We start from the raw sequence: 16,627 nt of genomic DNA, 5'->3' as shown, positions 1-16,627 counted from the left end.
TCAATGATTTATAAAGTTATATTACTTTAGGCTTTTCATGTATAAGTGATAATACGATTACACTAATATAATAAATTCGAATTACTCTTTCCTTTTGAATTGAGTAGGCAAATGAAAGATGAGAACATTTTAAAATTAGCATTATTTGGGAGAGTATCTTTGCCAAAATTAATCTAAATTTATGTTTTAGAAGATCAAGTTTATTCTTATTACTTGAATAAATTCATACTCCTCTCCAAAATATTATCAAAGAACAAAAATCTTAGCAAAGAATCATATCATGTTTGAGCTAGAAGGGTCCCTTAATGATTAACTTTCTAAAAACTCCCTCATTTCTCAAATGAGGTAACAAACAGATTTTGTCCTCCCAGTGAAAGGAAAGAAAGGGGCATATTAATTTATTCTCTCTGTAATGATATCTGAGATTCTGTTCGATGACTTCCATTTGGATCTACCCACCCTCAAATCTTTCTCTAAGACTTCACACCATTTTCTCTGGCCTTCCTAAGCATAATAGTGTGTTAGCTAATGGGTTTCATTGCCAAGGCTGAATGCACATTTTTGCCCAGTGGGCTAAGGTTGTGCTGCCTTTCGATGCATCTTTTTCCTATCCTACCAAAATCTTAAGTGTCAGAAGACTTTTCTCAAGCCTTCTGGTTTAGAAGTTTGCATAAATGATAAAGTCCCTCTGAGGCTGAGGAATGCCACTCTTATTGGCACCACTCTGCTTGTTACAATGCAGTCATAGTAAATGCAGTTGAAAGCACTTTTATTGGGAGGCCATTTGACCAAGGGGGAAGAAAACGCATTTACTCTTTCAAGGCCTGTGTATTTTCCTGGGAGAAGACTGCCTATGAAATTTGTCCTTTTATCCTTGAATAGCTATTTGGGAAACATCTTTTGGCAGTGCAAACTCCCGAGTGATTTTTGCAACTTCAGACCAGAGCGGTGATTCACAAAACTTCCCTGCATCTCCTCCTCCTCCCTTCCAAAGACTGGAAGCTTGTTTCATGCCGATGTCCTTAAAATATTCTTCTCTAGAGACTGAGGAAAGAAATCTGCATATTTTAGCCAAAATATTGAGCTATTTTCATCATAGTTATTTGAGGAAGGAATGGCTTACTGATATCTGTGACTGTGTTGAGATAATATAAATAAGAAAGAGATAGTACTGGGGGATTATTTTTTAACCAGATTCTTTTCTAACTTGTCGCTTCTCACAGAAGCTCCCAGCAATTCAGCAAGACTACTTTTATCTTCATCAGAGAGATTAGCAAATTCAGTACAGCTGTCTGGTACAATCTTTAAGAGGACTGTCCTTCATAATATACCAGGAAGTCTTATTTTCAGGATTAAAAAAAAAAAAAAACGGAAAAAAAATGCAATGTGATATTTATAATTTGCTAAATACTGGTGTGTGTGTGTGTGCGCGCGCGTGCGTGCGTGCACATGCATGTTTTAACTCTCTTAGTCTCCAGAAGTCATCACAACAACATTGGATCTGCCCATCAGGTACCAGGAACATTTGCTGTTCCCACATTCCCGTCCCTGGATCCGTCGCAACGCTCCTTACCTATGAACAGATTCCACTCCGTGTCAAGATCAGCCTGATTGGCCAGGCAGCCCTTCATGACATTGAGGCAGTAGTTGTTGCACGGTCTCACTGTGGGAAGTCCTCGACAGTAAGGGCAGTACAGCATCTTCATCAGAGCACGGATGCATCCTGGGGTTGGGCTGACCTGGAGATTTATTGAAAAAGAAAAGAAAATCAGATATAAGAAGGATGGAAAGGGAACAAAAAATAAGTGACTCATTTTCTCCTTAAAAAGAAAAAGATGAAATGACTCTGCTAAGTCTCTAGCAGTAGAGCAGCGGGTGAAAGGAACCATCAGCATCTTAACCCTTTGAAATACTTGGTCTTTTTCTTTTTTTTTTTTTTTTGGCTGCCCTGCAGCGTATAGAGTTCCCAGGCCAGGGATCAGATCTGAGCCACAATTGTGGTCTATGCTGCAGCCGCAGCAATGATGAATCCTTAACCCACCGGGCTAGGCTGGGGATAGAACCTGTGTCCCAGTGTTCCAGAGACACCCCTTGCACCACTGTGGGAACTCCTTGCAGTACTTGATCTTGCAGCCAGTCAATTCCTGTTCGTACTTCTGTTCAGCTAAGTAATAATCATTTTGCTTGAAATGTCCCTGTCAACATTCTGATATCTATGTCATTGCAGTTCAGCCCTAAAACCTAGACACTGTTTCATTGCAATAGAACAGGCAATGAGATAATGCATGTGAAAGCAATTTTCGCAAGTTAAAAGCCCCATAAAAATGAAGTTATGATTAAAGTTTAATGTGACACCTTTAGAAAATTAGAAAATTTTCCAACTGGTTATTTGACCCTGTTTCTAAAGAAGCTTGGCAGATACACTTCCTTTGTACATAACTTTTTAAAAAGATCAATATCAACTTGTCTGGGATTTCTGAGATCTTGACCTGCTTAGAAGCAAAGGAACTGCCAAGACACCATCTTCAGGCATCTGAAGCTTTGCAGTTCTGGGAAATTTGGAAAATGGACCCATTATTGAATGTGAGGAAAAATCTTTGCAGTAATTCAGAGGTGCTGCTAATCAGCCAATAATGAAGTGCTATTTGCCTTGAATGAGATGAGCAGAGATGCTCCTAAGTTAATCAATTCTAAACCAATCAGGGCTTCTCTAGACTCATTGTGAATGCTAATTTGACTTTAAGAGGAAAGAATACTTAAAACAGTTTGGACTAAAACCAGAAAAAAAAATAAGGAAAGCTCTTTTTCATGACTAGGTACAAACATGAGTGATGTATTTTTTTGATTGGTTCCGTACAATGTTGATGTTTTAGTCAAGGAGCTATGTGTTTCTGTTCTTATGTTCTAGATCAGAAAATGAGCCTAACTCGTATCATTAAGATCTCTTGGAGAGTTATAGTCTTAGTGGCAGATCTGGCCCCACAGGTGACACTGACATGTACAGAATATTCAGACATTGACAAAGCATAACGTCAACATAAAAGTGGGACAACAAAAGATATTTCCATACAAATGGATACTTTCCACTACCATAGCTGTCTCCATCATTTATCTGTTACTCACACACCAGATTTGAGATTTCTAAGGCAAGGCTTTAGTGTCTGTAACATTTTCTTAATTTTATGTCATATACAGTAAAAAATAAATAGAAAGCTCAATTCAATAGAGTTGGGAGACCAGATGGAGGAGCTCTGATGTCCTACAAAGAGAGCAAAGCCAACTGAAAGAAGAAAGACCCCTCTTCTTTCCTGGCAAGGACTCAGCCAATGAAAAGCCATGGGCTCTTTGTTGACTACGGCTCCCTTCGACCACTTCCTTTTTCCCTCTAAAAGTATGTTCTCCTTCCTTTGCTGAATTGGAGTTCTCTGCTGATCCTGAATAAACTCATCTTTGCGAGAGACATGTTGGGCAGCCTATATGTTTCTGGTCAAGAACACTGACGAAATCCCTAACACATTATTTCAGGAAAGGAAGCTATCTACTGATCTATGTGGGCATGGAAACCTCTGTCCTTTACCTCTTTTTTTTTTTTGAATTTTCTTTCCAAAATTTTATGAACATTTTCAAACATACAGAAAAGGTGAAAGATTTTTATAGGAACATCCAAGTCCCCACTCCTATCTCCTACATTTAGTATCTTCTTACACTGCTTTTTCATACATCTATCCATCCATTAATCCACCTTATCTTTAATGCATTTCAAAGTAAAGTTTAGTCTTTAGATTTTTACTTTTTCTGGTAACTTAATTCTGGCTTTAATAAAAGAGAATTCACCTGATCAGCGATAGAAAGTTAGCACAAACCAGATAAGTGAAGCAAAATTCAACTGGCTTTTTTAATAAAGATATTTATGGAATGGTTTGGTATTCATTCATTCTAAAACATTTCCCCACAAGAAAACAAAAACAAAAAATGAGGACAAAAGAGTGGTGATTTTTCTTTTGAACATATATCAGTGTTCCCATTATCACCCTCTCCAGATAGGCTATTTTATTGAAAGGGCCAAATTTTATCCCCAATGGTCAGTATTAAAAAAAAAAAACAACTTTTATCTACCTGTATCCCATGCCATTCATAGAAAACAAAGAAAACAGTTGTGTATCTGTACGTGAAATTCCAAATGCTTATACATTTTATTTATTCGGCATGGTTGCTATCCTACAAACAATTGTCCATAGGATTTTGATTTTCATAGCCTCGAAGTTTCTCTCCTGACTCTGGCGCCTTTCTCCAGACCTAATCTATTTTCATCCAAGCAGTTTCTTCCTTTGATCCTGCTGGATTTGTAGTTGTCTCACCATTGGTATTACAAGATGTGTGCTTCCTATTACTCAATGTGCCAGTATGAAACTTGGGGGGCATTTGTCAACATTGTGCGTGAAAACTTGAGATCTCTTGGGCTGCATGGAGTCTTTTTCATCATTACAAGTGGTACTACTCTGTGTACCATGCACACCACTCTAAGATATTATGAGTATGTTTAGGGACTCAATAATAAGTGCTTTTTCGATTGAACTCTATTGTGTTTCTCAATTTCTTGGCCACAGTAATATTCAACGAAAAAAAGGAACAAGATAGTTTTATACATCTTAGCATTCAATTGTTGCTTTTTAACTTTGTTTTCAAAGGTTATTGACTGCATTCATTCCAAAGCTTTGATGTGTGTGTCTGTGAGTGTGTGTTGGAACCAGTACAGTTTCTCAGTCTGACATTTCAGAAGATTCTCCAACTCAGGGTAGCAACCAACAGAGAAAATTGAACAGCTTTAATAACCTAAGAGAACAATGTTGTTCAACTTAAATGCGGCCCTCTCAGGCACAGTTTGTCTCTTTTGGAAATGACATCCTTCCTGGTCAAATAAAGGGCATTCAAAGAAGAAGAAAATGGGGAGTAGAGGGTCAAAGCTGAAGTTTTTATAGTCACAGACCATATTTTTTTAAATTGACACAACTGGATGCTTGAATTAAAATTAAAAAATCATCACTTCAAACCGATGATTGAGAAATAAGCCCCTGAAAAGAAAGTTGTTTTAAATGTCAATTGTGTGAAGGAAAATTTCTACTTTAAAATGTGTTGTATAATTGTGCTACAGCTACTCTAAAAAAAAACCTTTCAATTTCAAAATCAATATAGACTCAAAGAAAATTGCAAAACCAGTAGAGTCCTGGGCATCCTTCACTCACCTTCCCTCAAAGGCAGCATCTCATATAGCTATAGAAGAATATCAAAATGATGAAATGGATGCTGGTACGTTGCTTCTAATGAGTTTTAGACATTTCGTGATTTTTTCAACCTGCATTCATTAGTGTGTGTGTGCGTGCATGTACACTTCTATGCAGTTTAATTCTATGTATAGATTTGTGTAACCATCCACCACTGACATACGGAACATTTCCATCACCACAAAAGAACTGCCTTGTGTTAGTCCGCTCTACCCTTTGTCCCTGTCACCTAGCAACCACTAATGTATTTTTCATCTCCATAATTTTATCATTTTAGGAACATTGTATAAACGGAATCATATAGTATGTATCATTTTTGAGCATCACTTTTGAAAAAAACTAAGCATAATGCCCTTGGGGTGCATTCAAGTTGTTGCATGTATTCATTCCTTTTTATTGCTGAGTAGTATTCCATTGTTTGGATGTTACCCCATCTATTGAACTCTTCACTCACTGAAGGATATTTAGGTTGTTTTTAGGAATTTGCCACTAGGAATAAAGCCTAGATGGGCATTCATGTACACTCTTTTTTGCATAAACATAAGTTTTCATTTCACTGGGATAAATGCCCAAGGGTGCAATTGATGGGTCAAATGGTTAGTGTATGTTTAGTTTTGTAAGAAATTGCCAAACTATTTTCCAGAGTGGTGCAGCAATCCACATTTCCACCAGTAATGTGTGACAGATCATGTTTGTTTTCCTCACATTCATGCCAGTATTCAATATTATTACTATTTTTAATTTTAGTCATTCTAATAGGTTTATTACCTACTTTTAAATTTATGGTGAGTTTCCTCTGAGTAATATCCACACTAGGATTTTAATTTCAGTAGGCTCTAATAAGCATCACATACAAAGTCATTCACCAGCTGGTCTCTTGCAAATATGTAACATTAAAACAACAACCACAATTCCAAAATAAAAGCTATATTTGTATATTTGGCAAAACCAAAACAAAGAAGAATTCTCAAAATTCACCTTTAAAATTTAGGATAGAATAATATTGCAAACATATAATGTCACAAAATTTTAAATATTGGGAACTATTAGAAAAAAATTCCCACTGAAGAAAATTGTGTTATATTAGCAAAAATAAAGACTATAATTCACTTTGAGAAACTAAAGTTTGATATATTTTTAGTTGGTAATGTGGATTTTTCACTATTTTTGAAAGATATAGCTGGAATTTCCTAGATATTCAAAGTAAACTAGGAAATAAACTTAGGTAAAAGAGTAAATTTAGATGTTTATAATAAAAGTGGTACCTACGTGACACAAATAAAACAATGTGGAGGTTTTTTTTTGTTTTCGATTTAATTTTTATTTTATATTGGAATATACTTGATTTACAATGTTGTGCTGGTTTCAGGTGCACAGCATGATATGTCCTCTTAAGAATGAGAGAAAGAGGAACCTCATGGCTCCAAGTGGTATATGAGCGGGTTAGCAGAAAGAATATGCATCAGCAAGGAGAAGGGAGGTGCAAACCTAGGCACTCTGGGTTGCCCCAGATAGGCTTCAGGAAGCACAGTGATGATTCTCTAGATGCATAGATAGCTGACTTCAAGCTTCCTCAAATGCTAATGATTGTTAAATGCCTAAAGGTCAGAGTAAAAGCTTAACCATCTACCAGCTATGGGACATTTAAAATAATAAAAGAACTTTTAAAATAATTAAAAAAACCCTATATACTGCACCTACAACCCCCATCACTTGATGTAAGCCTAAAGAGCACAATAAAAAGCAGTGTGGTTTCTTGAGGCAGCTCTCTTGGTCCCTGAGACCTCAAGTCCCCCAGTTCTCCTTTAACTAAGATAAATGTCTCTGTGTCTTGTTTTATGTTAACTTTGTTCTTAAGTTTCACAGCACCTGTTCTTCAGCCCTCACCTGATGAGCTGGTCTCGGCACTTTACTTAATATGATAACCTCTAGGTCCATCCATGTTGCTTCAAATGGTATTATTTCATTCTTTTTTATGACTAATATCTCATAGTATATGTGTGCCATATTGTACATGTGGTACCATATCTTTAGCGACTCCTCTGTTGATGGACATTTCAGTTACTTGTGTGTCTTGGGTTTTGTAAATAAGGTTGCGATGAGCATTGCGGTATGTGTATCTTTTCAAATTACGGGTTGCTCTGGAATGTGATTGCTGGGTGATATGGTGGTTTTATTTTTAGTTTTTTAAGGAACTTCCATACTGTCCTCCATAGAGGTTGTACCAATTTACATTCCCACCAACACTGTAGGAGGGTTCCCTTTTCTCTACACCCTCTCCAGCATTTATTGTTTGTAGACTTTTTGACGATGGTCATTCTGACTGGTGTGAGGGGATTGTACAAAACTCCTTGTAGTTTTGATTTGCATTTCTCTTATACTCAGTGGTGTGAGTATCTTTTCAAGTGCTTTTTGGCCATCTGTCTGTCTTCTTTGGAGAAATGTCTATTTAGACCTTCTGCCCATTTTTTAATTGGGCTGTTTTTAAAATTATGTTTTTAATTTTTGATGGTGACAACATTCTTTTTTGTACTTACTCATGTTTTTTTGCCTAACTTTAACATGTTGCTCTTCTCCACTGGTAATCTTTTGTCAAGAATTTACAATATTAGGGGTAAAAAAAGAAAACAGTCAATGGTTATTACTCTGTTGTCCTACTCCTGGGAAAGTTAGACAAAAGTTTGTCAGGCATCCAAGTAAGATTTCAGTATGAAATCCTGGCATCCTGGTTTAGTCCTTTTGTTAACTTCTTGTGATGCTCTTTCTGTACAAAGAATGACTTACGGTTGATTAATTTTGAGGAATAATAATACAATTTGAAGAGTAACACTACAACTTATAACAAAGGTTCCTTGTAAAATAACTGAAAAAAAATTACATAACATAAAAATATTTGACCTCTTAGTTTGTAACCTTGTGGGTTTTATTGTAGTTTAAAGAGATCCTGCTGTGTAGCACTGGGAAATATGTCTAGTCACTTATGGTGGAGCATGATAATGTGACAAAATAGAATGTGTGCATGTATGTGTAACTGGGTCACCATGCTGTGCAGTAAAAAAAAAAAAAAATGTATTGGGGAAATAACAATTAAAAAAAAGTTTTTCTTTTTCAAAAGGTTAAAGCAAGATACATTGAAACATGGCAAGGAATACAGAGTCCTTAATAAGGCTATACCGGTATACAGGATCAAGCCTTATCTACCTGGCTAGTCATGTGCATCAGGAAGTAATTCTTATGATTTTTAAATGCAATTTGAGGCATAGCATATCCTTAGTCATATAAAAGCAATTCATTCGAGGTCTTTAATATACCTAAGATTTCTGTAGCTGGACCAACACTGAAGCACTGGTGCTCACGAGAGCAATTCCTAAGTAGCCAATGTAAAATAAGATTGTCTCATTTTAAAATACATGAAAGTTATAAACTGTATACACAATGCACATATACCTGGCAGATGCTTGTTTCTATGGAAATCATATAGCAAAAATAATCAAATAAATGTATGTCTTCTGCTCCCAAAGACAAACAAGTTAAAGTCAGTGAATCATTTAACTAGAATCAGGTCAAATAGTGTTTTTGATCAACATTTGATGCCATCCTCTGTAGTTCCTAATCTGCAGTTTTACTAAATGATTAAATGGTTTTACTCATCATATTAATATATTATGATATTTTGAAGACTCTTCTGAAGTCCTCAAGAGTGATTAAATCACATTCCAAGTAGTTTTCATGTTAAATAATTTTAATTCCACTTTTTTTCTTTTTAACAATCAGCAACCTATAAATTGGCTTTGTATTAAGTCATGAGAGCTTACATTTGTTTTCTCTTTGTTCACTCATGCAACTTTCATTAGTCCATTTATGCGGATGAATAGAGACCTTGTACCAGTGTTGGGATACTTGGAATACATTTGCTTCCAGATTATTTCAGGGAAAAGTTATTTGTCTTGAAGAAGTGCATTGTAAGGTAACTCCCAAAGGGATATTTGGCTCAAAATTTGCAAGTAGGGATGAATATAGGGTTGGCTTCTTAAGGAAGGCACACAATAGATGTCTACAAGATAAGCATGGGCAATGAGTGACAACACAGAAATGATAGAATAGGGAACTTAAAGAATCAGTTCTTCCACCAAAGCAACAATTAAGCTAGTAAAAAAATGGCAGAATCAATTTTCTCAGAATGCTAGAATCTTATTTTTTTTTAAAAAAGGACACAATGGCAACTAAGTGCTTAATAATAAAGAGACTACCAAATTTCAGTAAAAAGGCACTACTAAACTTCAAGTCTCAAGAAATTTAAAAGATTGCAATCATACAAAATATATCCTCTGACCACAGCAGAATAAAGCTGGAAGTCAGTATCAGAAGGAAAACTGAAAAATTCACAAATAAGTGGAAATTAATCAACGCACTCTTATATAATGAAGAGGTGAAAGAAGAAATTACTAGGGAAATTAGAAAACAGAACACAACATGCAAAATATTACAGCCACAAATGCCTACATCAAAAAATAATATCTCAAATCAATAACCTAACAGAACTAGAAAAAGAAGACAAACTGAAACCAAAGTTAGCAAAAAGGAGGAAATAATAAAGATTAGAGTAGAGTTAAAGATAATGTTGATTTTAGGATTCCTCTGGTAGCTCAGCAGGTTAAAGATTGGGCATTGTTACTGCTGTGAGGCAGGTTCTATTCCTGTCCCAAGAATTTCCTCATGCTGTGGGCATGGCCCCAAAATGGGCAGTGGACTTAATAGACATTTCTCCATTGCAAATGACCAATAAGCACATGAAAAGATGCTCAACAACACCAACCATTAGGGAAATATAAACCAAAACCACAATGAGATGCCACTTCACATCCATTGAAATGGCTATTATCCAAAACCAGAAAGCAAGAAGTGTTGGAATGGACGTGGAGGGATTGAAATCCTTGTGCTTTGATGGTGGGAATGTAAAATGGTGCTGCCTCCATGGAAAACAGTATGCTGGTTCCTCAAAAAAAAAAAATTAGTTTATTATTTAGTTTACTCTTCTTTTTCTAGTTCCTAGAGTATAAGCTTAGGTTATTGTTTTGAGGATTTTCTTCTCCCACAAGTGAGGAGAAAGGAAAGGATGGTCCCTCCCTCTGAACCTCTAGAAGACTCAATTCTGCTGACACTTTGATATCAGATTTCCAGCCTAATGATCTGTGAGAGAATAAATTTTAGTTGTTCTAAATCACTCAATTTGTGGTAATATGTTATGGTAGCCCTGGAAAACTAATTCACACATCAATACATTAGATCAACTTTATGAAAAGGACAAATTCCTATAAGCAGACAACCTACAAAGACTGAATCATGAAAAAGTAGGAAATATGGAGAGTTCCATTGTGGTTCAGTGATAACGAACCTGACTAGTATCCATAAGGATGTGGGTTTGATTCCTGGCCTTGCTCCGTTGTTGCCATGAGCTATGGTGTAGATCACAGACGTGGCTCAAATTTGGTTTGGTGCAGCTATGGCATAGACCAGTGGCTACAGCTTCAATTCAACACCTAACTTGGGAAATTCCATATGCCATGGTGTGGCACTAAAAAGACAAAAGTAAATAAATAAATAAATGAAATTAAAAAAAAAGAAAACATAGGAAATATGAATAGAATTATAACAAGTAAAAAGATTGAAATGATAATCAAAGGACACCTGACAAAGAAAAACCCTGAGCCAAATGGCTTCACTGATGAATTACACCAAATATTTTAAAAAGAACTAGCAAACATCCTTCTTAAATGCTCCAAAAATAGATGGTGAGGGAATATTTCCTAACTCATTCTAAGACACTACATCATGTGATACCAAAGCCAGACCAAAACATAAGGGAAGAAAACTACATACAAATATTCCTTTAAATGTAGATTAAAAAAAAATCCTCAACAAAATACCTGCAAACTGGGTCCATATTTAAAAGATTATAAACCATGACCAACTAGAATTTATCCCAGGAATGCAAGGGAGGTTCATCATAAGAAAATCAATCAATATAAAACAGCATTTTCATAGGAGAAAGGAAAAACACACACACAAATATTTCAATGCAGTAAAAGCTTTTGACAAAATTCAACTTCTTTCATGATAAATACATACAGAAAACCAGGAATAGAAGGGAACTTCCTAAATGTGATAAAGGGAACTTATGAAAAATCCATAGCTAACCTCATACTTGATAGTGAAGGAGTGAAAGATTTCTCTCTAAGACGAGGAACAATACAAGGAGGTCTGCTTTCATCCCTGCTATTCATGACTGTACTTTCCATCTATTTGTGTCATCTTTGATTTCTTTCATCAGTGTCTTATAGTTTTCAGAGTACAGATCTTTTGTCTCTTTAGGTAGGTTTACTCCTAGGTATTTTATTCTTTTGGATGCGATGATAAATGGGATTGCTTCCCTCATTTCTCTTTCTGCTCTTTCATTGTTAGTTTATAGAAATGCCATCTATTTCTGTGTATTAATTTTGTACCCTGCGACTTTGCCAAATTTGTAGGTGAGTTCTAACAGTTTTCTGGTAGAGTCTTTCAAGATTCTCTAGGTATAGTATCATGTCATCCGCAAATAGTGATTGTTTTACTTCTTTTCCAATTTGGATTCCTTTTATTTCTTTTACTTCTCTGATTGCTGTGGCAAGGACTTCCAAAACTATGTTGAAGAGTAGTGGTGAGAGCGGACATCCTTGTCTTGTTCCTGATCTCAGCAGGAATTCTTTCAGCTTTTCACCATTGAGAATGATGTTCGCTCTGGGTTTGTCATATATGGCCTTTATCATGTTGAGGTAGGTTCCCGTTATGCCCACTTGCTGAGGGGTTTTTATCAGAAATGGGTTTTGGATTTTGTCAAAGGCTTTTTCCATGTCTATTGAGAGGATCATATGGTTTTTATTCTTCAGTTTGTTAATGTGGTGTATCACAGTGATTGATTTGCAAATTTTGAAGAATGCTTGCATCCCTGGCATAAATCCCACTTGATTATGATGTACAATTCTTTTAATGTATTGTTGGATGTGGTTTGCTAGGATTTTGTTGAGGATTTTTGCATTGATGTTCATCAGTGAAATTGGCCTGTAGTTTTCTTTTTTTTGTGGACTCTTTGTCTGGTTTTGGTATCAGGATGATGGTGGCCTCATAGAATGAGTTTGGGAGTATCCCTTCCTCTGCAATTTTTTTGAAATAGTTTCAGAAGGAGAGGTGTTAGCCCTTCTTTAAATGTTGGATAGAATTCACCTGTGAAGCCATCTGGTCCTGGACTTTTCTTTGTTGGAAGTTTTTTAATCACAGGTTCAATTTCAGTTCTTGTGATTGGTCCATTCATCTTTTCTATTTAGTCTTAGAAGATTTTACTTTTCTAAGAATTTGTCCATTTCTTCTAGCTTTTCCATTTTATTGGCGTATAGTTGCATATAGTAGTCTCTTATGATCCTTTGTATTTCTGTGATGTCTGTTGTTACTTCTCCTATTTCGTTTCTAACTTTTTTGATTTGAGTCCTTTCTCTTTTTTTCTTGATAAGTCTGGCTAAGGGTTTATCAATTTTGTTGATCTTTAGATATACCATGCTTGTGGATTGGAAGAGTTAATATTATTAAAATGACTATACTACCCAAGGCAATCTACAGATTCAATGAAATCCCTATCAAATTACCAAGGACGTTTTTCACAGAACTTGAACAAAATATTTTAAAGTTTGTTTGGAAGCACAAAAGACCCAGAGTAGCCAAAGACATCCTGAAAAAGAAAAATGGAGGTGGAAGGATCAGGCTCCCGGACTTCAGACTATACTACAAGGCAACAATCATCAAAACTGCATGGTATTGGCACAAAGACAGAAATACAGGTTAGTGGAACAGGATAGAAAGCCTAGAATTAAACCCACGCACCTACAGCCAACTAATCTATGGCAAAGGAGGCAAGAATATACAATGGAGAAAGGACAGCTTGTTCAATAAGTGGTGCTGGGAAAACTGGACAGCCACATGGAAAAGAATGAAATTAGAACACTCGCTATCACCATACACAAAAATAAACTCCAACTGGATTAAAGACCTAGACATAAGACCAGACACTATCAAACTCTTAGAGGAAAACATAGGCCAAACACTCTCCGACATAAACCACAGCAACATCTTCTCAGATCCACCTCTGAGAGTAATGACAATAAAAAAATAAATAAACAAGTGGGACCTAATCAAACTTCAGAGTTTCTGCACAGCAAAGGAAACCCTAAACAACACAAAAAGACAACCCACAGAATGGGAGAAAATCTTTTACAAGTGAATCAACTGACAAGGGATTCATTTCCAAAACTTATAAACACCTTCTGCATCTCCATACCAAAAAAACAAACAATGCTATCCAAAAATGGGCAGAAGATCTAAACAGATAGTTCTCCAAAGAAGACATACAGATGGCCAAAAAACACATGAAAAGATGTTCAACATCACTAATCATTAGAGAAATGCAAATCAAAACCACTATGAGGTACCACCTTACACCAGCCAGAATGGCCATCATCCAAAAGTCTACAAACAATAAGTGCTGCAGAGGGTGTGGAGATAAAGGAACCCTCGCACACTGTTGGTGGGATTGTAAACTGGTGCAACCACTGTGGAAAGCAGTATGGAGATTCCTCAGAAGACTAAACATAGAAGTCCCATTTGATCCAGCAATCCCACTCCTGGGCATCTATCCAGAGAAAACCACGACTCGCAAAGACACATGTACTCCAATGTTCATTGCAGAACTCTTTACAATAGCCAAGACATGGAAACAACCTAAATGTCCATCGACAGAGGAGTGGATCCAGAAGATGTGGTACATATACACAATGGAATATTACTCAGCCATTAAAAGTAATGGAATACCAGCATTTTTAGCAACATGGATGGACCTAGAAACTATCCTGCTAAGTGAAGTCAGCCATACAATGAGACACCAACATCCAATGCTTTCACTGACATGTGGAATCTGAAAAAAGGGCAGACGGAACTTCTCTGCAGAACAGATGCTGACTCACAGACATTGAAAACCTTTTGGTCTCCTAAGGAGACAGTTTGGGGGTTGGGGGTATGTGCTTGGGTTGTGGGATGGAAATCCTGTGAAATTGGATTATTATGATCATTATACAACTACAGATGTGATAACTTCTTTTGAGTAATAATAAAAAAAATTAAAAAATCTGTACTGAAATTCTAGTTAGAGTCATTAGGCAAGAAAAAGAAATAGAAGTTGTCCAAACTGAAAAGGAAGAATTAAAATTATATTTATTTATAGATGACATGATCTTATACATAGGAAATTCCAAATCACTTACAAAAAATTACTATTAATAAATGAATCCAGCAAAGTTACAGGGTACAAGATCAATTCATAAACATCCACTGAGTTTCTACCCACTAGCAATGAACAATCCAAAAAAGAAATTAAGAAAATTCCATTTACAAGAGCATTCAGAATAATAAAATACGTATAATTTTAACCAAGGAAGTGATAGATTTTACAACTGATACCATAAAACATTGCTGAGAGAAATTAAGACCTAAATCCTTGGAAAGATAGCCTGTGTTCATATATTGAAAGACAATGCTGTTAAGATAGCAATACTACTCAAAGCAATTTACAGATTCATTATAAACCTTATCCAAATTACAACAGTTTTTCCTTGCAGAGATGGAAAAGCCAATCCTCAAATTCTTACGGAATTGCAAGGGACCTACATAGCCAAAAACAACTTGAAAAAAGGGAACAGATTTGGAGTGCTAACACTTCCTGATTTCAAGACTTACACAACTTAATACAAAGCTAAAGTAATCAAGACATTGTGGTAGTATCCAGCAATCCCACTTTCAGGTGTTTATTCAAAAGGCTTGAAGAAAAAAATGTTCTAGAAGAGATATTTGCATGTTTATTGCAGCACTATTCACACTATCCAAGAAGTGGAAACAATCTAATTGTTGGTTAACTGATGGATGGATAAACATACATGCCATGAAATATTATTCAGCCTTTAAAAAGAAGGAAATCTTTTTTTTTTTCTTTATCTAGGGCTGATCCAGCAGCATATGGAAGTTCCCAGGCTAGGGGTCTAATTGGAGCTGTAGTTGCCAGCCTATGCCAGAGCCCCAGCAACGCAGGATCTGAGCTGCGTCTGCAACCTACACCACACCTCATGGCAACACCGGATCCTTAACCCACTGAGCCAGGCCAGGGATCGAACCCGCAACCTCATGGTTCCTAGTTGGATTTGTTAACCACTGAGCCATGACGGGAACTCCAAAAAAGAAGGAAATCTTGTAATGTGCAATAACATGGATGATCCTTTAAAATATTATGCTAGGTGAAATAAGCCAGTCACAGAATGACAAATATTACATGATTCTACTTACATGAGGAATCTAAAATAGTCAAAGTCAATGCAGCATAAAGCAGAACAGTGGTTGCAGGGGCATGAAGGAGAGAGGGAAATGGAGAGTTGCCATTCAACAAATATAGCATTTCAATCATGCAAGATGAAAAAGTTCTAGAGATCTGTTGTACATCAATGTCACATAGTTGACAATACTGTACTGAACATGTAAAACTTTAAGAGGGTAGATCTCATGTTTTTTTTTTTTTCATCATCATAATAATAGACACAGCACCATGATACTGGCATAAGGATAGATCTAAAATAAGTGAAATAGAGCTGAAAGACCATAACTAAACTCATAGGTTTATGGCAAATTGATTTTCACAAGGATGTGAAGATCATTCAATGGGGAAAGAACAGTCTCTTTAACAAATGGGGACAACTGGATGTCCTCATTCAAAACAATGAGGTTGTATCTGTCCTCATACCAAGCACAAACATTTGTCAAAATGGATCACGTGACCTAAATATAAGCAAAGATCTGTAAACTCTGGAAGAAAACATATGGGGTACATTTTCATGTCTTTGGCAATGGACTCTTAGATATGACGCCAAAAGAAAAAATAAATTGGAATTCACTAAAATAATGCTTTTGTGCATCAAAGAACATTATGAAGAAATTAAAAAGACAACCCACGAGTGGGGGAAAATATTTCAAATAATAAATCTGATAAGGGTCTAGTATCCAGCATAAACATGTAACCCCTACTATTCAATAACAAAAAGATAACTCAATTAGAATTTTGGCAAAAGACTTGAATAGATGTTACTCCAAAGAAGATATGCAAATGGATAACAAGCTCATGAAGAGATGTTTAACATCATTAGTTAGTAAGTAATGAACTCAGATCAAGATGAGATATCACTCACACCCATAGGATTTACATAACAAAAACAACAGACAAT

The 16,627-nt window shown here is 36.0% G+C and overlaps 1 protein-coding gene across 1 annotated transcript in view; it reads right to left on the bottom strand.

The window, feature by feature from the left end:
* Positions 1 to 16,627, bottom strand: part of GPC6 (glypican 6) — a 1,121,514-nt gene that overhangs the window by 357,519 nt on the left and 747,368 nt on the right. Inside the window, exon 4 of the mRNA XM_047755763.1 lies at positions 1,574 to 1,739. Coding sequence (XP_047611719.1) covers positions 1,574 to 1,739 — 166 coding nt within the window. The remainder of the gene's footprint in view (positions 1 to 1,573; positions 1,740 to 16,627) is intronic.

The sequence above is a fragment of the Phacochoerus africanus genome, chromosome 13 (genome assembly GCF_016906955.1).
Source record: "Phacochoerus africanus isolate WHEZ1 chromosome 13, ROS_Pafr_v1, whole genome shotgun sequence".
NCBI lineage: Eukaryota > Metazoa > Chordata > Mammalia > Artiodactyla > Suidae > Phacochoerus > Phacochoerus africanus.
Note: the sequence above shows the minus strand (reverse complement) of the source record. Positions and strands in the feature narration are given on the sequence as shown.